General features: G+C 35.5%; 1 protein-coding gene across 2 annotated transcripts in view; it reads left to right on the forward strand.

Moving 5' to 3' along the window:
* dbo (Kelch-like protein diablo) overlaps nucleotides 1-25,379 on the forward strand; it is a 160,200-nt gene that overhangs the window by 79,625 nt on the left and 55,196 nt on the right. For both annotated transcript variants that reach the window (XM_090414919.1, XM_090414918.1), the window contains exons 5-6: nucleotides 14,043-14,253; nucleotides 22,893-23,076. In XM_090414919.1, the coding sequence (XP_090271045.1) occupies nucleotides 14,043-14,253; nucleotides 22,893-23,076 (395 nt within the window). The remainder of the gene's footprint in view (nucleotides 1-14,042; nucleotides 14,254-22,892; nucleotides 23,077-25,379) is intronic.

Raw genomic sequence — 25,379 nt, forward strand, 5'->3', positions numbered from 1 at the left:
GGGACAGTGCATTGTCCTGTGGAAACAGACCATCGGCTGAAGGATGCCTAAAGTCCATGAAAGTGTATAGGTGATCAGCCAGCACATTCTGGTAGCTCACAGCATTTAAGCACCTCTCCAGACACACTAAGGGACTCAATGTGTCATATGAGAAGGCTTCCCAAACCATCACAGAGCCAATACCACCTTGAACAGAGCCAACCTGTCATGACAGGGTCATGGCCTCATGCTGTCGACACCACACCCTCCTGGCAGCTTGGTACAACCGATAATGGGATTTATAAAACCAAACGACTTTGCTCTGATGATGAGCTGTCAACAGTGGTACATGATTAGGGCATCAGCTCTGATGCCGTTTGAACCTCCGACATTGAAACTGAATGTGATTTGTTACTCCATTGCCCAGCATTTGATCTGTATGAATCTGGACAGTCTATATTGACCTCAATCATCACTGGGGCATGGTCAGTCACCACTTGCTTGTTGGGCACTTGTACATCCTTTGATGATATATTCACAGTAGACCCTTGATACAGACGCCCTTGAGAACCTTAGGGGTTCTTGCCAATTAATTAAAAAAATGATGCATCTGTTTTGCACCGATAATATGTCCACAATCAAAGTCACTATTATTTCCACATTTACTCATGTTCATATTCATGTTCATGTTCTTCCAATTGCGCCTCCGTAGCGCAATTGGAAGAACGACGGTACATTGCGCCCTTCGATTGGAATAGGCCTAAGTTCGATTCTCGTCGCGACGGGAGGAATCTTTATCTGGTCGATTTCAATCGATGGTGAGTTAGCCGATCTCATACGGAGGTAGCAGGGTTTTTTCTCCCGGAAACTCGGGTTTTTCATCCCGCATACATACAAATCGGCCGTTCAGAACACACGCAATTTACAGACAAAAATTACTAGTTGTGGTGGTGTTGGAGGTGGGCGGTAGATGGCGTTGATTCGTAGTAGAGGTAAGGTGTAGAGACAGTTGAAGATGTCCTCCCGCGATGAGTCTTCGGACTCCTTGGAGGTATCAGGAATAATAATAATAATAATAATAATAATAATAATAATATATTGCGATATACTGTTGGGAAGCCTTAGTGTCTGCCTATTTATCGTCTGTTTGGTCGAGTTCGTTTCGCTCTGTGTGGGAGATGCCAGTGTCAACTTCCCATCATCCCTATCTCTAATGTTTTGTCCATTGAATGTATTATTGTATGGGCACCTTTGTGGAGTCTGAAGACTCATTGCAGGAAACCCAACTATCCACACAATCTATCATTACTTCACGTTGAATCCATTTACAACAAAACACTCACAGTTGACATTGGCAACCCATTCCATTCATTCACAACTCTCCATGTGAAAAATCTAGTTCCTCCCCCCCTATTAACCACGCATTTACTTAACTTCCAGGAATGACCTCTTGTTCTGCTCCCTGTTTTTTCAACATTTCTCCTGCATCAGTCCTATAAAACCCTTTAAGTAACTTTAATGCTTTTTGTTCACCTATCAGCCAACTTCTGCAATCCACATACCCTCAGTTTATCCTCATAAGGAACATGCCAACAGGTCGTTCATCTCCAAATCCTCTCCATCACTTCCTCATCCCAAAGAAACACAGGAGACTTAGCCAGACCTGAGTACAATAATTCATGTGTTAACATATCAAGGCCTTATAAAGAGGAATAACAATTTCCTTATCTCTACTTGTTAGTGTGTTCTTCAATTGCCAAGTAATCTTATGAGCTACTTAGCAACTCTCTGTCTACAACCAGTCCTAAATCCCTAGCTTCATCTATTTCCTGAAGTACAATTCCATCAATGTGGTACACAGCTTGTAACTAATTTAACGCAAAATGCATAACTGTACATTTCTCCACATTAAAATTACACCCATTACTTTTGCCTATACTGACAGCATATTTAAATCATCCTGCAAGCTCTCTGCATCACCTTGATAATTATTACTCTACCTAATTTTGCATCATCAACAAACAACTGAATATTTCCTTTCCAATGATTTCCCTATATCATTTATGTACAAATTAAACAGTAGTGGTCCTAGCATGGAACCTTGCAGCACACCACTATTCTCCTGGATTCTGCTCCTCCATATTCCACATTTTGATATCTGTCTAGCATCCTTTTATCCACATAACCATTTGTTCAAATTTGCATAATAGAGTTCCATGTGGTATTCTGTCAAATGCCTTTGCAAAATTCAGCAGAATCATTATGTAGTAATTTCCTTTATCCAACTCAGCTGTCACACTGTTATAAAAAATTAGTAAATTACCAAGGCATGACCAACCCTTCACAAAGCCATGTTGCCCCTCATAGAGTATCATATTTTTATTCACCCATTCTTGAATTCTCTTTTTGACCAGTTTTTCCAGTACTTTTACTACCACTTCTGAGATACTGATTAGTCTATAATTTGTTACTGCAATCTTAGAACCTCCCTTATGCAAAGGAATTATTTTGATTTCTTTCCAATCCTTGAAATTCTACCAGAACTGGGACTCAAATTAAAGAGCTTATTCAGAGGAATTGCCAGTTCCCTTGTACATTTATGGGAAAACACGAGCTGATATCCCATCAAATCCTACAGCTGTATTAACATTGAGATTCTGCAATATCCTAAGAACCTCCAATTCATCCACCTCTGCTCCCACATTAGTGTCTGGCACATATGGTAAAGCAGTAACCTCACTTGGATGATATATCCTTGCAAAGTGGTCACTCAGTAACTCAACTATTTTATCTCCTTCTGTCACTTCGTGACCATCATCATCACTCATTAAGGTTATTCTATGACCATGGAGGTCATTCTTTGTCTCGCTGGCCATGTAATCGAAGAACTCTTTGCGATTTCCTTTGGCTTGCTCAACTAGTCTTTTGATCTGATTTTGCCTTCCATTCCATGCTGGTCACCTTTTTCTTTATATACCCTCCACAACAATTGGTTTTTTTGCAGATTATGCTTAATGATACTACTCATCTGTCTAACTACCTGATTTACCCTCCTTACGGTAGGTATATAATTTACTTTTGCTTCCTATAGATGCCCCTTAACTATCTCCCATGCACTACTAACACCCTTCCCTTGCAGGACTTTATTCCATGTAATAGCTTCAAGCTTCCTCATAAACTTGTCATAATCACCTGCCTTGTAGTTCCACATATACCCATTCTTGATAGAATATTCCATAGACCATGCAATCAATGATTAGGGATGTTTTGCAACATCCCTAATCAAGATTGCATGGTCATCTTCTCCAATTGGAGACAATGTTGCCCACCTTAGTTATGGATTGCTCTTCTGTTCATATGACCAGGTCCAATACTCTCACATCCTGAGTTCCCTCCATCACATGTTTCCTAAAGTAGTTATCTCTCAGTAGGTGTATAAATTCCATTTCTTTCTTACCATGTGATCTTTCTTCTAATCTATATCTCCATAGTTGAAGTCTCCCATAATAATCACTCTATCTCTACTCATTGTATTAATTTGCCAATGCATGTCTTGCAGATCATCAGTGGAACTCCCTGGCCTATAGTAACAACCAACTGTATATTTTGTCTTACTGGCCTTGATCTCACATCAGACTGCTTCAAATAAACAGCCACTCTCCTGCCTATCTCCTATTCTTTTTTGGCTGCAGTTCATCTGCTATCATCAACAGTACCCCTCTCCCTATCCTATCTACTCTATCTTCCCTGAAAATACTAAACCCTTTGCATTCGATTTCTGTAACTACATCATCTACTGTCAGCCAAATGTTACTAATGCCTATAACTTTTTGGTGAGGTTGCACTAACCAATTCCGAAAACTCCTCCCTCTTGTTCCTGATACTTCTGGCATTAGTATATAGAAACAGCAGCATCCCTTTAAGCCCCCCCCCCCCACCTTTACTTCCTGAATTGACTACTCTATGCACTATTTTTGCTTGAGAGACTAGATTCTGCACTTGTTGATCATTCTCACACACGCACACTCTCACTCACCTGTATCTGCCCTAATTGCTTAAGTTTTCCTGCATTTGCATTTCAGCACGCTCGATGAACCAAGCTCTCTCTGTGTACACCAAAACCATTTTAATCTGTTTTTTTTTTTCCCATCTACTTTCTAAATGTAACCCTTCGCTCTGAAAACATTATTTCCATTTTCTTATTTACCTGAAACGGTTGCAAAAATCATTCAGATGGAATGAATGATTTTTGTAACTTACTACATTCATATAATATGAAGAATGAGGCTTTTTATATAACATAATGGATGCATATCTATTTAAATAGTTCCTTCTAAAAAGTAATCTTCTAATGCCTTTTATTCACTATAGGGAGCAGGTGATTCTGTTTTAGTCCCCCATTTAACTTTTGGAGACTGAGGGGGCAGTTCAGTCTCCACCAATAGCCAATCAGAGAGAGCTGGCCCAAGGCCATCACTAATTATAAATGCCATCCTGCAAAGAACGGCCAACAAGTGCCACCATCTCGTAGTCCCTAACCCTTACACAGTATGTTCTTTTTCTGAAATAGTGTGGATTCTCTGGTCAATTTTCTTGAGTTTACAGATAAAAAAAACTGAATTTCTAGGAGATAAAAACTTGCTTGCCCTTGCCTGAGATTGACTAAAGCAGGAACTGGTCGATAAAAGGATTAGAGCAAATTCCTCTAGTCAGTGACTAGACTAGAACTGAGAGCTGTTTTCTTTGGGTGGCCTAGCATTATGGTGTTAGGCCACCCATTTGCTTGACACCATTTCCAAATGGAAATGGTGTCAAGCAAATGCAAACACCATTTCCACAGTAGTGGATGTGGGGATTTCATCCATATCAACAGGGCTACACAGGCCTATCACTAGAAGCATACATGTAAGAAGTATACTTGAAATTAGCAGCATGTCAGTTTGTCTTTGTGCATGCAGTTCTTATAAAACTTCTGTTTTATTTATTAATTAATTTTTATGGCATGTCTCAGTCGATATGAAAACATTCAAATTTTCCCCCCCCTTCTCTCTCTTTTCCTTTCACCCACTATCTGCTACCAGCTTTTGTTTCTTAGTGTTTTCCTGTTTTTAAAATTTGCCACTCAATGTATGTTGTGTGACATTTAAATTTTGCCAGTTACATGTTTGTGATGTTGTCAAACATGTCTTTGCTAGAGGTAAATAACTTCTTAAAATCTCACTAAAGTATTATTTGCACTTTTCTTTAATATTTTCATGCACTTCTAAAAATAACATTGAATAAAAGAATTTACTTTCAGTTTTGTAACTTATCCTGCTGATATATCAGCAATGCTAAAATCAGTCACATACACCATGCTAAATAATTAAATTTGATTCTTTGCATATGTTCTTACTTGTTTTAAACTAACATTTGCTCATAGTGTCATTGAAAATGATGGATGATTTTGTCCAAAACATCATTTTTATATACCACTAACTATTTCACTGTATTGCATGTGTCTCTGATGTCTATTCCACATTTAGTTTTGAAAATTCATATGTAGCAGATATATGTTCTCTGATTTTATTACCAACTTACCTATCCCCAGCAGTTTAGGTAATGAAGGGTTTTTTTTTAAATAATAGTTATAATGATAATATTTACAACTATATTTAACTTGGAAAAATCAATTACAGTTCCATTTTTGATAAATGCAGAATTTCCTGTACTGATACTGTTCCTTCTTTCATTCAGCTGTGTAGTAGTTAACGTTCTAGCTCAAATAGATTTAAGAGTGGAGATAACTGATTTTAAAGACATCAAAATCATAAAAAAGACAATCTTAACCTTTTATTATCTTTAACTCTCTACTCCTAGTAATTCTTGTAAAAATTTTTTAAAAAAAAGTGATTTTTTTCCCTGTCATATTGTTTTATATTCTTGTAAACTTTTATCAGTGGTTATATATAGTTACCAACTCAGCAGCAGCTTTTTTAACCTGAATCATCCCTACCTTTTTTAATAAACAGTGAGCTATTTTAAACTTACTGCAAAATCCATTTTTGACTTATTCCTTGCTATGCTATCCAGGTTGTTGTTTTTTGTTATTATTTCCTGATGATATGTCCTTAAGGGATGCACATGCTACTACAATGGTACTACAAATTTTTTGTCTCCCCTCATCAACAAAAAGTTGTATGCATATAGTACATTCCTATTGTGGGTGCATTAAGGATTTTTTTATCATTTAAAAATTTTTTTAAAATTAATTTTTTTACACAGTCCAGAAACCCTGCTCTAGAGACCGAACATGGAGCTTTTCCATACCATTTCAGACCTTGATAGTCAGAACCTAGGCTCACACACCTGGTGAAGGAAATTCATCTGCACTGTCTAAAGACAGTGCAGACAAATATTCATGCCCATAGCAGGATTTGAACCTGCAGCAGTTAGTTGGAGAGTGGATAAGTAATTACTCAGAAATATCTGAACATCTTTATCTTCATAATAATAAATTTAGTTTAATCCTTTATCCAAGTGTGAGCAAACAAAGTTTGTGCCTGAAAGTATCTTCAGGACTGGGGTAAGGTGGTACAACACCAGGGCAACTCCTTGCAAAGGTGGAGCAAGCTACCAACACTCCTATCTCAGTATCTCCTATAATGCAAAACACATCTCCTTGCGGATATGTCTAATGTTATGCATTAAGGGAAGGGCCACTACCCAGACTAGTTTCGACCTTTATTGAGGTCGCTTCAGTGGGAGCCAGGCCCAAGTGGAGATACCAGGCAGAAGCATTAGCAGGTCATCTCTACCTATAGGAGTTGCCAAATGGTGTGCCACCCTTTTTAATAAATTACTCTGGATTTAGAGAAAGATGTTGGAAGTTTATTTTTCACTTGATTAGAGTATAATAAAATTAGTTTAATCCTTTATCCAAGTGTGAGCAAACAAAGTTTGTGCCTGAAAGTATCTTCAGGACTGGGGTAAGGTGGTACAACACCTTACCCCAGTCCTGAAGATACTTTCAGGCACAAACTTTGTTTGCTCACACTTGGATAAAGGATTAAACTAATTTTATTATACTCTAACCAAGTGAAAAATAAACTTTCAACATCTTTATCTTCAGTTCTTGTCACTGTTATTATTGCTGATTCCTTTTATTGTACAGGGTGTCTACATTGGACCTCCCTAGTTTCAAAGAAGAGTAAAAAATCGAAATGTGGAAATATGTAAGGTTTGGGTTGTTCAAACATTCCAGATTTTCTACAAATTTCCAGAATTTTTTCCTGCATCGCAATGCGATATCACTGCTGGACAAGGCTGTCGTAGTTTTAAACATGGCATCAGGGGCAGAGAGAGTGTAAAGTGTGTGGTGGTTAGCTGAGCTGAAATCAATCAAAGCAGTGCAGCATAAGTTCCATCAGGTGTACATAAAGGCAACACCCAACCTCCAAGAGTATCCATTTGTGGAAAGAAAATTTCCTAACAACAGGAAGCGTTTCGAAACAACATGGAGGAGGAGGGAAGTAGCCAATATCTGAAGAGAAGGTAAAGAAGATTTGCGAGACCTTTGCACGAAGCCCGCCCAAAATCCATTAGGAAAGTGTCATATGAGCTACAGATATCTCACTCCACCATTCACAAGGTCCATAAGTTATGTCTACATGCATACATATTGCAGGTGTTGCAGGAAATCGAGCAAAATGATAAGCCACAACAGGTAATATTTGCAGCTGAAATTCTGGAATGTGTCAACAAGACTTATCCAGATTTGCTTTTCGGATGAAGCTACTTTTCATGTCAGCAAAAAAGTGAACAAGCACAATGTCAGGATATTGTGCTTGTTCATTCAAAATGCTATCATTGGCCCATTTTTTATTTTTCATGGAAAGCAATATCGATGGAATGATTTACCTTCACATGCTGGAAAATTTCTTCTTTCCACAACTTGAAGACTCCCCCCTCCACACACTGTCATTTGGAGGTCCGTGTGAAGATCAGATTCCCTGGCCACCACTATTGCCAGATCTTACCCCACTTGATTTTTTTCTTGTGGAGGTATGTGAAGGATAAAGTCTATGCAACTAAAGTGGACAACCTAGAGAACCTTAAACATCACATTTCTGCTGTTGTGCCCTCTATCATCCCTGACATACTTCAGAGAACCTGATTGGAGATAGACTATCAACTTGACATTGTGTATGCTACTAAAGGAGCACACTTGGAAGTGTACTGAATTTTTTTACAAAAACTTGGTGAGTGTTCCTTCTCATTTGTACAATTTTGACACCATTTTCATATACCTAAGTAGTAGTAATACATTGAAAATAGGGAAGTCCAGTGTGGACTCCCTGTATTCTCTTTCCTTCATTTCTAAGCTTTTTCAATAGTCTCCAGAATATTTTGTCACCTTCCTGATATTTATCTCTGATGTTTTTTATATAGCTTATCTCTCTTAATTTTTTCTCTGTATTACCAATTAATCTGTTATGTTTTGTTTTTAATATTGTCAGGTCTTACATTTTGGTCTTCCTTTTGGATCTTTTGCCTCCTTCCTGGTATTACTCACCTGTTTTTCTGTCCCTAACCCTCCCATTCTGTTTACGTGATGATGCCATTTTAGATTAGTTTTGATCATACATTCTTGAATCCTGATAATGTAAATTCATTTTTATTATCTTCATACAATACAATACAGTCTGTACATTAATGTCATTAGGAAGAGTCTAACAGGAGATGTGCAATTTTTTACTGATCATCATCATCATAATAATGTGAAGATAGGCAGGGCAATCAGGGAATACTGATATCCAGCACTTACAGAATGATTTGAATAGGTTGGAAATTTGGGCAAATGAAAGTGACTGTCAGTTTAATGTTACTAAGTGAAGTTATGCACTTTAGCATGATGAGATTTTAAACAGCATATTATGTTAGTGGAGTTATACTACAAGAAACTGGTGAGGTTAGGTATCTTAGTGTAAAAGTGGATAGGAATTTAAAGTTCAAAGGTCCATAGCAAAAATTGCAAATACAACTCAGAAGATAATTGCAATGTTGAAGTGAACATTCACATATAAGGATAGGGAAGTCATTTTGCCACTTTATAAGACCTTGAAGAGCATCCGGACTAATGTGCATAGATTTGGTCTCCTGGATTCCAAGGGAATAAAGAATCTGTGGTGGAATGGGTGCAAAGAAGAATCACAAAGCTTATATGGGATTATGGAATTATAGATTATGAGCACAGATTGCAAGTATGTGGACTATGGACTTTGGTTAACAGCAGAAAGCGTAGTGATATGATTGAGGTCTACAAACGTCTGATTTTTCTTTCACAGTTTCTCTCTTAGTTTAACAGAAGGTAATAAAGCTGGTTTGGGTGATATATATAGCCTCCCTCAATGAGTCCTTGACTCCCTGGAGGTCTCAGATAATACTAATTCTGCCATTGATGCCTTCTGTTCCTTAAATATTTAATTTTCTGTAGGTCTCTAGTCTTCAGTCAACTATTTTATTTCTAATCCAACTCTCAGATATCTGTAAATTTAATTGGCTTTAACATTTTATATACTTTAGTGTTTAGACTAATTTTTTTTTCCATAAAAGTATATTCCACTAGCTCCTTACATTATCATTACCTGCTTTGATTATTCTACTATCTATTTCCATGTATTTTAGTTATATTCCAAAATATTTTACTTATTTTGTAGGTTAGCATTTTCTAAACTTTCCTTAGCTGGGGACCCCCCCCCCTTTTTTTTTTTTTTTTGTATGATGCATGCATATATTTTGCTGAAATAAACGATTTCTAATATCAATGAAAAATATTTGATTGATAATGTTTACCAGTTATATTATCTGTAGACTGGTCCCTCCTCTTCCTCCCTTGCTGCTCTTCTTGCTCCTTCCCCCAAATGCTATTAGAGTGTTCCAGGGGAATCTTTCCTATTTTGCTGTGTCATTTCGTCTTGTGCTAACAGGACAGTATCAAACACTGTAACATGATCAGGCCATCAAAAAATGTTCATACCACATCGTCCATCGCGGGCTACCAAGGGACGCGTTCGGGTTTTAGGCAGAGGGATCCGTTCGGAAAATATGTTAGTCTCCCTTAGACACCACTCCTCAGTGGTGTCTAGCGGGCCCATCGATGGAGAGGAAACTCCATCAATGGGCCCACTACCCGTTTGGGGAGGTGTTTAGGAGCAGCGCAAAGAAATGGTTCTGCAAAAGGACGGAAATGGCAACGACAACGGCACCAGACTATGGCTTTAGGCAACTGGAACATCTTCTCTCTGACAGGGAAGGAGTTGGAACTGGTCGAGGAAGCCAAGCGCTACCGGCTAGGCTTAGTTGGGCTTTCTTCAACCAAGAGGAGAGGCTCTGGAACTGTCGACCTGGATAAGGGGTGGAAGCTCTACTACTCTGGTGTGAGCCCAACAATGTCTGCTCAGGTGGGTGTGGGGATACTCAAAAGCCCCCAGCTGTCAGACATATTAAAAATTTGATGAAAGCTGCCAAAATATGGCAATGTAATTATTCTGGATCAGTAACATTCTTATCTTCCTTCTGTTTTATGCCATCTTTATCTGATTCCTTTTGCAGTACTCTTTTCTTCATTTCTTATTATTGAACAATACCAAGAAATGCATATTACTAACAATACTAAGAACAGTACTGCCTTTCTTTATATTGTTCAATAGCTCTAGAACATTTGGTGCCACCTTTATGAATACTTATCTTATATATATTTTTCTTTTTCCAAAGTCTTTGCATGATTTTGTTTAGCTACATTTCAAAGTGGCTTCACTCATTATGTTTTTTGATTTCTAGAGCAGATGCTAGTTTACTTGCCAGAAATTTTGATGTGATTTTTTTCATAATTTTCTTTTACTTCTTGAGCCCACCACGAAGCTCTGATCTTTTTATCTTTACTGACAACTCCATCACATTTCCATACTTGATTCAGTTATCATGTTCTTTGGATTTTGTCATTTGATCCCTAAAGTTTGATTCTTTTTTTTTTCCAAATGTTCATTTTTCCTTGAATAAGAAACAATCTATTCAAAGATGAAATCATATAAAAAGCTAATCATTTGGCATGTGCTCTTATATAGACAAAAAAATTTAAGAAAGTCAAATTATGCATAAAGGTATCTGAAAGCCATGAAAAGAAATAGTTATGGAGGTAACCAAATATATGGAGTTATTATGTAATCTTAGTAGGGATCTTAGTAGTAGATACAACAGAAGGGATCAAAGATCATAAAGGTGATATAAAAACTTAAGATTACTGTTGTTCTCTGGGAATAATTGCTTTGAAAAATTATAAATGAGGTAACAAACTAGAGAATGCTGAGTAAATATTTGACCCAAAATGCTGAAATATGATTGTAAAAAAGTGTTTTGCAATTGACTTTGCCATGGCCAAGGAAATAAAACTGACTGAAAATTATAAAGAGGAATTTCCTTAATGAGTACTTCAAGAAAAATTCATATAAACATACATGAAAAATTTCCCTTTAAAAAGTCAAAGCAAAATTGTTAAAGGGAAAATTGCTAAGAACTGTCTAAAGACAAAATAGGATTGCCAAGACAGATTGTACAAAGGAATACATAGCTTATTCATAAATAACAATTGGTAGTTAAAATGGAACGATGTATAGAAAGATTGGTGTTAAATCAGATGCAAGGCAATTTGCACACCATCTCTGCTGTTATTTATAATCTACATGTACCATGCCATTAAGGAAAGTAGTATTAAACATGATATTCAAATAAGTGATATTGAACTTAATTTCTGTGCTGATAATAGTATCCTACAAATCTTCAAGAGTCTTGAGCTAAATGAAATAATTGTTGACAGATTTGGTATGAAAATTAACAACAAAAAGAAGACAAATGCTGTGAAGACATGGAAAAATAGAAAATATCTACAGTATTTTCAGTGATGAACCTGTAGAATAGAACAGGTTATACATTTGAGCTCTTAGGCACAGTTTTGAGTAAAAGCAGCCAAAATATGAAAATAGATAAATGAATAAATTTTGTGGAATAAAAGAGATAATTAGTTAAAAGTTCAAGATGTTGAAATATAAAATATGAATTGGATAATTGAATTAGAAATAAAATACATCAGAAACTGGAGGCAACAGATATGAAAGTTTTGGGAAAATTAGGGGAGTGAACATTGAAATGAAAATGAACCCAGCATTAATAATATTCAAGAATATGTAAACATAGTTAATTTAAAATAACATGGTGACTTAAACAGAAGAGCAGCAGAACAAGTTTTAAGCCAAAATATGATTGTGGTTCCATAAGTTTACAGCCTGACTAACTTTTAGAGGTGATAGAAAGAAAACAACTATGTCACTTTTCAACATAATCTCCCTTGACTTCAACACACTTTTCACATCTTTGAATTAACATTTCTGTGTCCTTAAAAAAATAGTCTGTACCTTTGTCTGCAAAATGACCTAAAACTGCATTTTTCACCTCATTGTCATCTGCAAATTTTCTTCCTCAAAGGTCTTTCTTCAATTCCTGGAAGCAACAGTCCTTCACTGCAGCCATTGCAACAGTAGCCATATGGATTAGAGCACTGTCTTGATGCAGGCAAACACCATGACTCAACATGCCTCATTTCTTCTCCCTTATGGCTTTACTCAGTTTGTGCAGGAGTGATGCATAATATTCTGCATTCATTGTGGTATTCCTTTCCTTGAAGTCAATCAAGAGAATTCTCTGGCAATCCCAAAAGATTGTTGCCATGATCTTCTTGGCAGACTGAGTGACTTTGGCTTTTCTTTGCAGTGCTTCGCCTGGTTTGCGCCACTCCATGGATTCCATTTTGGAAAGTGGATAATAATAAAGGATGGTTTCATCCCTGGTGACAATACATTCCAGCACCTCTCTCTGATTCCCTTGACAAAGCTCTGAAAACTTGCAGTAACAAGTCACATGATGCTCCTTCTGAATTGAAGAGAGGAGTCAAGGCACTCACCTTGCACTGACCTTTGTCATGTGAAGCTTCTCATGAATGATGCAAAAGATGGTTGTTATAGAAAGCCCCAACCTTACTGAGATTTCTTTGAGCTTCAGTCATCTGTCATTGATCAGTTCCTCCTCAACAAGAGAGATATTTTCCTCAGTCATCACTTCCACAGGCTCACCACCACAAGGATCATTTTCAATGCTCTCTATTCCTAGGCAAAACTGTTTAGCCCATTCCATCACAATAGAATATGAAGGAGAAGCTTCCCCATAAATGCCATCCAATTGCTGTTTGATAGCACTTGGAGAAAGCCCTTCTCTGGTGAAAAACTTTATCACAGTGTGGTAGTCAATTTTTAACATTACAGCCACTTAGTGTGCCACATTTTAGTCAAATGAGTGCCTCCAACTGAATGATGTAGGTAGAGAGTTGAAACTGGTACGCTGAATTTTAATGTTGCATGGTGTCTTAAAATTGATGTGAATTTTGACGTCAGGCTGGAAACATTTGGAATCCACCTCATAACAAAGAAAAGATTTAGAAGATAGCCAAGATTTGGGTAGATTAATGCAGTTAGGCATACTGTACTTTAGAAGGTTGAAATAGAGGAGGTGACCAAATCACTGACCTGACAAATTATAGAAATTTTTTGGAAAAAAAGTTGTTGATTGGTTGGAAATTGTCAGGTTTTCTAATTCCAAAAATTTGTTATGTATCAGTAACTTAACCCCGTCCAATTTATCAAAACTAATTGATGAAATTTATTGTTGATTGTCATATTAAACACTTAAGGCATATTTATTCCAAAGAAAAATGTGAGATAAATGAAGTTTTTTTTAAGATGCTGAAATTGTTTTTACTAGCTCAGTAATTATTATTATTATTTTTTTTTTTACATTTATATATTTACTCATATATCATGCTATACAGTTTGGCATATTTCTGCAGATATAAAGAAGTGGTAGTCAGTACAAAAAGTGACATTTTTTTTTTAAATAATAAAATTAATGAATCTGATCCTTACTTTTCCTTAATTTGCTTCCTTACAATATCTATTTTTTTTTTTTTTCATAATTAGGTTTTGCAGCATGTGAGGTTGCCACTACTCAGTCCAAAATTCTTAGTCGGTACTGTAGGCTCAGATCTTCTAATCAAAAGTGATGAAGCATGCCGTGATCTAGTAGATGAAGCCAAAAATTATCTTCTGTTACCTCAAGAAAGGCCATTAATGCAGGGTCCTAGAACTAGACCACGGAAACCTGTAAGGAGAGGAGAGGTATTATTTGCTGGTGAGTTTTCTGTTTTAAAATATGTGTAGGTATAAAGCATGTTGTTTGAGTCATTTGTGTCATAAAAGTATATCACATACATCTTGGGATATTTTTTGTAATGATGAAACTTAGATTAAAGTAAGTCTGCATGTGGTTATGAAGTACAGATATCTGAAAAACATTTTACTACTAAAATTGTTCTGCTGATGACTGTTTTTGTATTGACTCTTGTCTAATAACTGTAAGTAATCATATTCACATATTAGCTTTGTATAGTATTCCTTTATCTCTACTAGTTCTGTGCAGTATTTCCTTTCTCTTTTATATATCTTTTGTAAAATGTACCAGCATTTTTTTTTTTACATTTGTTTGTATGTCTGTATGCAAGTTATTCCTGGACTTTGGCTGAATGGATTTTATTGAAATTTGCTGTATATGAAATCTTCACAAGAATTTGTCAATATATTTTGATTTCATTTCAGTTAGATCAACTACAAGGAGGCAAAGGATATATTCTGTTGAAATTATATATTGCAATAACTTGGCTGTGACTGGGCAGAGTTTACTCTGCGATAAATATTTAGAATTAAGAATGTACAACAGAATATGTTTCAATCGGATTATTTTTTGGTAAAATAATTTAAGCTAATAGTAATAATTCATTATATTCTATACACTGGGTACATAGAATGCAATGAAATTTAATCTTTAAAATTTCTTTTAAAATGTATACTAAGAATTAAAATTAAAGCTTATAAAATTTTAATGAATTTTGGTTTCAAATGGGCCATTTGTAGTGACAAAACAGCTATGTGTCTGCAGTGTTATAAGCCAAAGTGGTTTATTAAAGTGTCATAAACCAAGATCTGACTTTTGACATGTCCATTTATATATATAATTACAACTTTGATAACCCTCTTTAAATATAGTCAAATTTGTCATGACATCATGATGTCATTAGAAGTGAATTTAGAAGTTTTAGAAGTTTTGTTTAGAAGTGAATTTCTAAATTCACTTCTAAACAAAATCAAACTGAATTGTTTGTAACAATTGTATGAGCCTCTTGATGTAATATGTATTTGGTTGTATGCATGTATTGCAGTGCAAGATATGCAGCTTATATAGTGCATAATTAGCCTTGAAAAATAGAAATGTACTAGTTGTTTTAACATGATCTATTCTAACAGAAATTGACCATATGTTGGGTTCAAAATTAAACCATTAATAGTATGTTATAAACATACTAATCTTTTCACTGCTGAGAAAATACAAACTGGCCAAACTCTCCTTGCTATCTTATTTTTAGATTTTCATTTAAGCATGCAAAATTTTAGGCTATTTTTAAATCAAGGCTGTTTTCAAACCAAAATTGACACATAAATTATGTTTTATTGAAATGAAAATCTTTCCTAGTATTTTTATACAACACTGAACACTGCATCATCTTTGTTATGCTTTCAGCATTAGCCATTGTATGGTATTTTTTGAAACAAGAGGGTACATATACATAGAGCAACGCAACATTTGTCACACATATCTGCCCCCTTCCCCCACTTCTTCAATGAGTTTTTGAACACATATAGTAATACCTAGTGGAATTTTTCTTTTTTTTTTTTCTTCTTTTTTTATGGTGTAGGAGGAACCAGAGTTCAGAAGTGTCTTCCTTTCAGTCTTCTTAGGGGGTTGCTCAGCGAGTGATGCACATGCCATTATAGTGGCTGTTCTTGGTGTATGAAAGTTTAGAAAAATTTCTATTATAAGTGTAAGTTGAAAATCTGTTTTTACATTGCCTAAGAATTTAGAACTGTTATTTATTTATGTGCAGTATAGAACTTTCTATACTGCTTCAAGGCTTTACATAAACATTCAGCAGAACTACTCATGTCTGACCTGACATCTGCTTCCATTTACTTATTACCTATTACAAAATTGGGCTTCATTAGCTGATGGTCTATCTCTCTTTCTTTCCTCATGATTTCATGCAATTTTCATGACTTATGGTCAGTATGCACACTTACATGATTCATGTCTTCCCAGGAATAGTGATAATGACACATCATCTGGGACATTGCTTCTGTTATCTGCACTAATACAAATATTTCCCTCCAGATAGCAGATATAGACAAAGAACTGCTTGAGTTGAACAGAGTTATATTCATAATCGATGTCACCACATGCCTGAAAAATTCAAACAGTTTTAAAAGTTGTTTCAACTGAGTTTTTCTTTTTTTTTTTTTTTAATCAAATGCATGCTGAAGAATATATGAGCTTGGCATGGACATCGCTTTTAAACCATTTGAGATAACTCTAGCTTGGCAATGAAAAGGTTCAATCATGTAGTACCTATACAGAAAAAAAGAAGCAGGACAAATATGACTATAAAAATAAAGTAAATACAGTAAAAGTGTAAGTAGTTGCAGACTATGTTTGCATCCTTTGGTATTATTCTAAAGCTACATAAATTATTCCACATTTCAAAGAAATGCCTTCTAAAACTCACCCACCCCATCATGTAGCATGCATACGTGTGTACACATACGCAGTGAACAGCACATGTCTCTGTTTATTTACAATTGGCATTTGCAAGACTTCTTCTTTATGAGATTGTTTTTAAATAGGACAGTTTTACCTACCAGATTTGCTTCTGCACATTATCTTTAATTTAATTCTCTACACTAATAGAATGATCTACAAGGGTTGGTTTGCTCATTTTAATAGACATAATCCTATGTTCTTCCAGATTTTCTTCTGATCTTCCTGTCAAAGCAAGCAATATTACAAGAAGAAAGAACTTAGTGGAGAATAATAATGATGATGATTTATATTACATACAAGAAGAGGAGCTATTTTTTTTAGTTGGTCTAGTGGCAGTTCCTAAATTGTGTCTTCTGTGAGTTTGGCCTCTCCTTTCTGAGATTTAGTCACATAAAAACATATCTGCGCATAAATGCTTAAAATGCATTATGCAGATTTAATGGAAGTATGATGCATGGCACTAAGAATGAAATTTGATTTACTTTAATGCTTTCAGTATTTTCTTTCTATCACAGATACATTTTCAAGGGTACAATGTAAGAACATAGACTCTAAAAATGTAGACAGAAGTGAATCTGATTAGACTAAGAATTAAACTGAAGTTATTTGGGGGAATTATCCCTTTATAGGGCTCATTGATAGCTTTGATTGTCAGATAGTAGCCTTTAAATGACAATTTTCCATATCTTGAGAAGTTTTATGTATCTGTATTTATCTAGGTTATTATGATTTTTAAGAGCAGTAGTAAAAAAAAAAAAAGTCTAACTCTTCAACTTGATACAATTAATTGTATAGTTTTTCAGACCTGAATCTCCACAGTTGTAGCAGCAAATTGTATTTTTAGGACAATTATACTCGGTCAGATGTTTATGCATAATAGGCATGTAGGCTTGAGGAACTTTGTAGCGCAATCACAAGGATGCTGACATTTGCCCTTTAGTTGGAATTCTGTTTACAATGCAAAAGGAACCTAATTTATTATTATTACGTGGATATGTCCATGGAGTCGCAAGATTCATCGCGAGAGACCAACACTAACCTTTATAGGCACAATACCTCTTCTTAAACTCATTCATTATTAAGGCACTCATCTAATTCTGGCAATTCATTTCACTTACCATTTTCCAAGCAAAAATAATCTAATTTACACAGCTTTACCAACCATGCTTTTACACACCTTTCAGGGGTGACCCATAGTTCTTGCTCTGTTCATCTTGTATTGAAAAATTTCCTTTGTGTTGATCTTATAGAATCCCTTTAATAACATATAAGTTTCTATCATGTCCTCTCTTTTTTTGCACTTATCATGAACTTAACTTTGCAAACCCAAAACAACCTTTGCAACCTTCGACCTATCCTCAGAGAGAGCATTCCACAAATCTGTCACCAGCTTAGTCACTCATCTCTGAATGCTGTTCACCTCCTCCTGTGCATAATAGTCAAGATGCAGTAGAATCATAGCCTTATAAAGAGGGATAATAGTCTCTCTATCTTTACTTGTTAGTGTGTTTTTCATCAAAGTAATCCTTTGTGCTGTTTTACCAACTTTTGCAATATGCCCTCTGAATTTCAACCTTCTGTCCACCAATATTACTCCCATTTCTCTAGTCTCATCAATTTCCTGCAACTCCCAGTATCATTAGTGTGACACACAGTATGTAACATTTTCAACCTGAGTGTGTAATCTTACATTTTGCAACATTAGATTGACAATCATTATCCTTTGTCCACAATGCCAGTTTATTTAAATCATTCTACAAGTTATCTACATCATCTTTATCAATTATTGCCTTCCCTAGCTTTGCATCATCATCAAACAATTGAATATCCCCCCCCCCCCCAAATATATTTTTCTGTATCATTGATATAGAAATTAAAGAGTGGTGGCTCCATTGAAGAAGAACCCTAAGTACTCCATCTTATTCTCCTAGATTCCACTCTGGAATTTGTCAGCCATCCCCATTTATGCTACTAGTTTAATATCCATTCTCATTTGCTCCAACTTTTATAATAGTTTTCCATGCAGTGTTCTTATATAGAAACTCCTATAATCTTGAGTTTTTCATCTACCAAAACTGACAAACACCATCAAATGAATATACAGTTAACATACTTAATATGATAATTTCATAGCCTTAGTTGCCTCTACAGTAATTCCATACCCAACTCAGTCCTGAAACTGAAATGGGAAGCTCAGAAGAGCTAAATAAGGATAAGAATGGATTTTGAAGGTTGTATGTATGGAGATTATACTTCATACGATTTGATATTGTGGAGAGGGGGGGGGGGGCTGTTAATGTTGTCTTTAAGCAGGGAATAAGGAATTTTGTGTGCAAAGGACAAAGAGCGATGTCAAAACTGACTATGTGATATCTCAGATATTTAGGGTTAAATTTTTGAAGAATTTGTCATGGATGGATTTTTATGTCTCGGGGGGAAATTAGTGATCTGGGTAATTGGCTAATATGTAAGAGGCAAATCAGTAGCATCAGCTGTGCACCAAAGTTACCTCTATAGGACTACTTCTTCAGACTTTAGACATTGTCCAGTTTCACTTCCTTTGAGTGCATATACACACTCACTGCTGTCTATATTGGACTCCTGATGATCTCCTTAGAATAGAGGTTAAATAATGGAAGCATTAAACTGAAATTTAATTTTCATTCTCAATGCTTTGTATTACTTCCATAAAATATGCACAAAGCATTTTGAGATTCCTTTGGTGCAAAGGATGGTGATTGTATAATTACTATTTATAAATCTAAAATGATGCTATTATCACTTATAGGTGAAATCCTTTTTTTATATTGTAAATTTACATATTTTTTCTGTGTGTGATTATTCCCTTGTTTTTGGAACCTTGTTGAAGAGATCTTTGTGGATATATCTGATTGAACTGGTTGTTTTTTCCCATAAACTCTTAAGGACAGGTTATCATATGACCCACATTATTAAGTTGTTTAAAAAATTAAACACTTCACTCTTTTTCAAGAGTGAATTTGATTCTGCAGTGAATTTTCTATGACTTATGAAATAATACCTATTCTGTGTGTGTGTGTGTGTTCATAAATATTTGGAATTCATTTGTATTCTTTATACTGATTTTTATTATAGTGATATTTACAAATATGAACTAATTTAAGATGGCATATTGATGGTATGGACATTGTGCTGTGTAGCAAGTGTTTGCAACCAGTATAAATCAGAGGAATTTGATGCTCCCAAGTCAGTACAACTGTGTCTGGTTGAAATAGCTACGAGAAGGGAACGGATGGAGTTTGAAAGAGGTGTTGTGATATGATGCCATGTTGTAGGCCTATCTATTTAGAAAATTGTTGACAAATTGGGTTATCCCAGGTCAACAATCACTGTACCATACTGAGATGGAAGTGCAGAGAGTCAACTGCAAGTGCTACTGCAGTGGACACTACACTCACTGAACATGACCATAGGGTGCGATGAAGGATAATATTTAAAACCGCCATTTCTCAATTGACACGTTGAATGTGGAGTTCTGGACATTGAATGGAACACGAATCTGACAACATTGCCATGTTGTTGTAATATGGAGTGAGTACTGTGTTGCCATATGGACTTAACTGAGTCTCACAATATGAGTTTCCATGGTTGCACTGCAATATGTAAGCCCCACATTACCTGAACCAACATGCAGCATCATCAGTGGTGCAAAGAGCATGTACTCTTGGACGTGGAAGCTTGAAAAGCTGTATATGGAGTGATGAATCATGCTACATCCTCGACCAAGCAGATGTATGGGTATGGGTGTGTCGGATGCCCAATGGCTCTTACCAGAGTACGTACCACAACTATGAAATTCAGAGGGTGGTTTGATGGTATGGTCCTGTTTTTCCTGTTTGTTTGGCCTCAGGCCTCTATTTGTGGTGCAACCAACGTTGACTCTGAGAGGTATCTGAACATTCTGGACAATGCAGTGCTGCCTACTTTGTAGCATTTCTATGGAACTGACCATTGTCTCTTTCAGCAAGACATTGGACCATGTCGTAAGGCTGCTACTTTAACTGTGTGGTTTGTGGACATGAATGTCACCACACTTGATTGATCTCCACAGAACCCTGATCTCGACCCTATTGAATATCTGTGGGATGAACTGAAGCATTGGGTGAGGTCAAGGGATGTCCTCACCATTCCAGAACCTAGGTTTACATGCCTACAGGAAGAATGGTTCAAAATTCCCATTGATCACTATCATATTCTTGTGGAAAGTATGCTCCATAGGATTGCTGCAGTCATTGTTGAAAGGAGGTCCTAAATCTTATTAAGGTGGGTATCATGGCTGTTTCTTCCTCACACTATAGTGCCTGATGACTTTTTTTCCAAGCAGTGTGTGTGTGTGTAGACAAGAGAATACATAATGGGAAAACAATGATGATAGGTTGATGTACCTTTCAATGGGATCAGCATTTAAAAGAATTTATATTCTTTTGAGAAAAGCAAAGTGTTGTGCAGGACAGCATGTTTAGTTTTTTATGTCAAATTAACAAAGGACTTAAAATGTTATATTACACACATTATCAATATGTTTATAATAACTATAAAATAAGAACTCATCTATGCACACTATTAAAATACACTCAAGCAAAGTAGTAATTGAAAAAAAACTCATACAAAAAATGCTCGCATAAGGTAAAATAAACATCCATATAAAACTATATATTTAAAAAAAATAAAATGAAATAAAACATTTTCAGCATCATTCACTACTTGCATAGTTTCATGAACAGACCTTCCTACTTTGCAACCTTCTGTTACTGTTATTCGCCTTTGACTTCATTTTTGCAGGTATCCTTCTTCTTCCACTTTTAACAGCCACTCTCTTCTTTAACTGTCCTATCTCACTCTCTGCCCATCTTAATTTTTTTCCTTAACCCCATTAGCTCACTTCTGACATAACATCCCTTTCGTTACCTCCCACATTTTCCATACTAACCACTTTACCACTTAACATTCATCCCTGCAATTCCATTTTTCCGCCTTTCCCTTCCCTCACCCTCTCTTTTCAGGCTCTTTATTACTTACTCTTAACTCTTCCATAAAATTCGCCCCATTAGCCATTCTCATATTCATTCTCACTTCTGCTCTGCCCATTGCATATATCATTTCCATTACATTCATTGACTTCTTTCATAACAAGTGAATTTCTTGTTTTAAATATGGCCAGTGAATGATCTTGTTATGAAAAAATCATTTACTTACATTGGTTTCTTTCTAAACATGATCATTCACCTGCTTTTGCACTCTTTTTTTTGCTAGTGTTCATTAGCAAAAAACGAGTGCAAAAGTAGGTGAATATTTTGCCCACTCACAAGTATGACTACCTTTCTTACTCATAAAACAAGCACTCATTCTTCTCATTACATTTCCATTCACTACAGTTGCATTTGTACTTTCATCACTCTCAGTTATTGATAGTCAGCTCATCTTCCATTGAAAGTCATACTTTGTATGCACTCTTCACAAAATAACTTTATAATTTTGCTTACTTATTTAAAGTGATCATGATATTATTACATGACTACTTTAAGGACTCATTGCAGGAGAGTGCACAACCTGCTGTCTCTATTACTCAGTTCTCTATCCTATCCATACTACTATAGATAACTATAGATAAGTATAGTTATCTATCCTATACAACAGATACTACTGGCCACCAGTAGTATCTTTTGCCTGCAAATTTTGTGTGCACTCTTTGGCCAGTTTGCTTGTATACAGAATGAAAAAACCTGAGTTTCAGGGAGGAAAAAACCCTGCTTCTGTATGAGATTGGCTAACTCACCTTCAATTGGAAAAGCTCACATAAAGCTTCCTCTTGTCGCAATGAAAATCAAACTGTAGTCTTTTTCACTCAAAAGATGCAATGACCCATTGTTCTTCCAGTTGCACTACAAAGGTTAATATAATATAAATGTTATATGTTTATATCACATTTATGTTATTTATAATATATAAATAATTTTATTAATTAACTTACTAAATACAAAAGTATTTCTTGCTAGATGTTTAAAAAAAAGTTTACGTGCTATATTTTACTATTTGGTTGGAGGTTAATTTTTGAAAAAAAGTGGGTTTGAATCTTTTTTTAGTTGGTGGTTGGTGTAGTGGAGATGCAATTGCCAGTGTTGAAAGATATGATCCCCAGACTAATGAATGGAGAATGGCTGCTCCAATGAGTAAAAGACGGTGTGGTGTTGGGGTTGCTGTTCTTAATGATCTCCTGTATGCAGTAGGCGGACATGATGGACAGTCATATTTGAACAGCATTGAAAGGTATTTATGTTTTCCTTTTTAATGCACTATAAGAAATGCAATTGCCTGGTAGTACTGGAATTCAAAATGTGCGATAGCAGAATTTTACTCATATGCTATGAATTCCAGTTAATATTTAAAAGTGTATTTAATTTAGTAATTATTATTTTTTTATTATATAATGAAGAAAATAGCCTAAATATTTATCATTATTTTATGCCAAGCAAGCAGAAATTATTTGCTTTAGAAACAAAATTTTCGACAGTGAGTGAGAGATACATGGAATTTACAGATTTTTATTTTATTTAATTTTAGACTTAAATGTGGGTTTGAATTCATAATAACGTTTAATCGAATAAATACAGCCATAGAAATAATTAAACAACATGTTTAATCAATCCTATATTTCATCTCAGCCACTGGATATCATCAAGGAAACAATATTAAAATTGCAAAAGCACACATGCAATTGTATAGAATAAGTGGAAAAGATTAGAATGAAAGCCTGAAGTCCTTTGAGGGGCACCCTAGCTATTTGGTGGGATGCCCAAGAATTAGTTTCTCAAATCTTGGGAAAGTTTAATACAACCTAATTTATTAAGATTAGGATTGATTTTTTAAAAAAAAAATTGCTGCTGATTTAAAAAAAAAGTCTCTGAAATTTGTATTTGTTTTGGCTAAGCATAGTAGTTTTCTTCTGTCCGCACAGTTAGCCTAGTGGCTTTGCGTTTCGCAACCATATGCCTGGGGAAGGAGTGTTCCAGTTTCGATTCCCGTTGAAGACATGAGGAACTTAAGGATCTTCCTCAAGCATAGCCAAGTTAGCCGGTCTTGGGTGCAGGCAGTAGGGTTTTTTCCGCCGGCAAGCAGGCAAACTGGCCCCGTGAACATACGCCTCTACAGCCAAAAATATATTCCCCCCAGCGGCGACAGGTCAGTTGGGAGTGGTACTAACAATAAGTTGCATCTAAGTAACACGCGGACCCTGCATAGGAAGCAGGAATAACATGTAGTGAAAGAAGAAAGAAAGAAGATAGTAGTTTTCTTCTATTTGATTCTGTGCAAGGTATTTTTGTCAGCTAGACCTAACTGACCATCCTTATGGTGGCAGGTGTATATTTTATGTTCCTTTAGGCCAGTGTTTTTTAAGGTGGGGCATATGCCCAACGGGGGGGGGGGAATTAGAAAATGATGTTGCATTCACCACTTCATCACTGATATACTCAAAAAACTCACCATTGTCGACAATAAATTGTCGATGTTGCAACCCTGACTTTCCGAGAAAAAAAGCTGACATCACTAGTATAGCAGTCATCATAAATACAGTATCTAGAAGAACTCTCAGAAAAGCAAAATGATGAGTCTATTAGAACTTTATTCGACATAAAAGGAACAATGGCATGGCTTTCTGACATATGCCAAATGGTTGCCACCTTTTTATTAAATTACTCTGGATTTAGTTTATTTTTCACTTGGTTAGACTATAATAAATTTAGTTTAATCCTTTATCCAAGTGTGAGCAAACAAAGTTTGTGCCTGAAAGTATCTTCAGGACTGGGGTAAGTAGTACAACACCAGGCAACTCGTTGCAAAGGTGGAGCAAGAAAACATCACTCCTATCTCAGTATCTCCCATAATGCAAAACACATCTCCTTGCAGATATGTATAATGTTATGCATTAAGGGAAGGGCCACTACCCAGGGTAGTGGATCATTGCATAGGATCTCTACAGATATTCTTATAAGTAGAATGTGATCTCATAAATTCATTTTTTCTATAATATTCATTTTTATCTTAACTGTGACCACTCTATCTTTGTCAACTTTGATTATAATTAAATTATTTTGAGAAAGTAGTGCATTCTGAATTCTGACAGTCATAAAGTCAAATGAGGTAGCTTGTCTTTATTCAAAATATTTATTCTCTAATTTATTCTATTCCTCTGTGTTTGTTCTGTCATTTTAACCACTGTTTGTATAGCTCTGAGGATGTCCTTGGTATTATAAAAATTATATTTTTCATAAGAATATGCAGGTAATTATTGATATTAGGATAGTATGAAATCTGGTTAAATATGCAAGTGTTAATATAAGCATTTTTTTTAAATGCTAGGTAATTTTAATTTATCCCAACATGCTTCAATTAAGCATGCATTTCAATTAAATTCAATAAAAAGAAAAGTTAAATTACTGAATCATTTATATGAAACAAAAAAAAAGCGATTGTCTTAAAAGCTATATCAAGTAATACATTTCCTTTCCTGCTGAGTGAACATTCTTCCCTCTTAAGCTGCTTGATAGTATATTTCAAGCTATAATGGGGCA

This window comes from Typopeltis vanoorti, chromosome 26, assembly GCF_054136105.1.
Source record: "Typopeltis vanoorti isolate ZY-2024b chromosome 26, IOZ_Tvanoo_1.0, whole genome shotgun sequence".
NCBI lineage: Eukaryota > Metazoa > Arthropoda > Arachnida > Uropygi > Thelyphonidae > Typopeltis > Typopeltis vanoorti.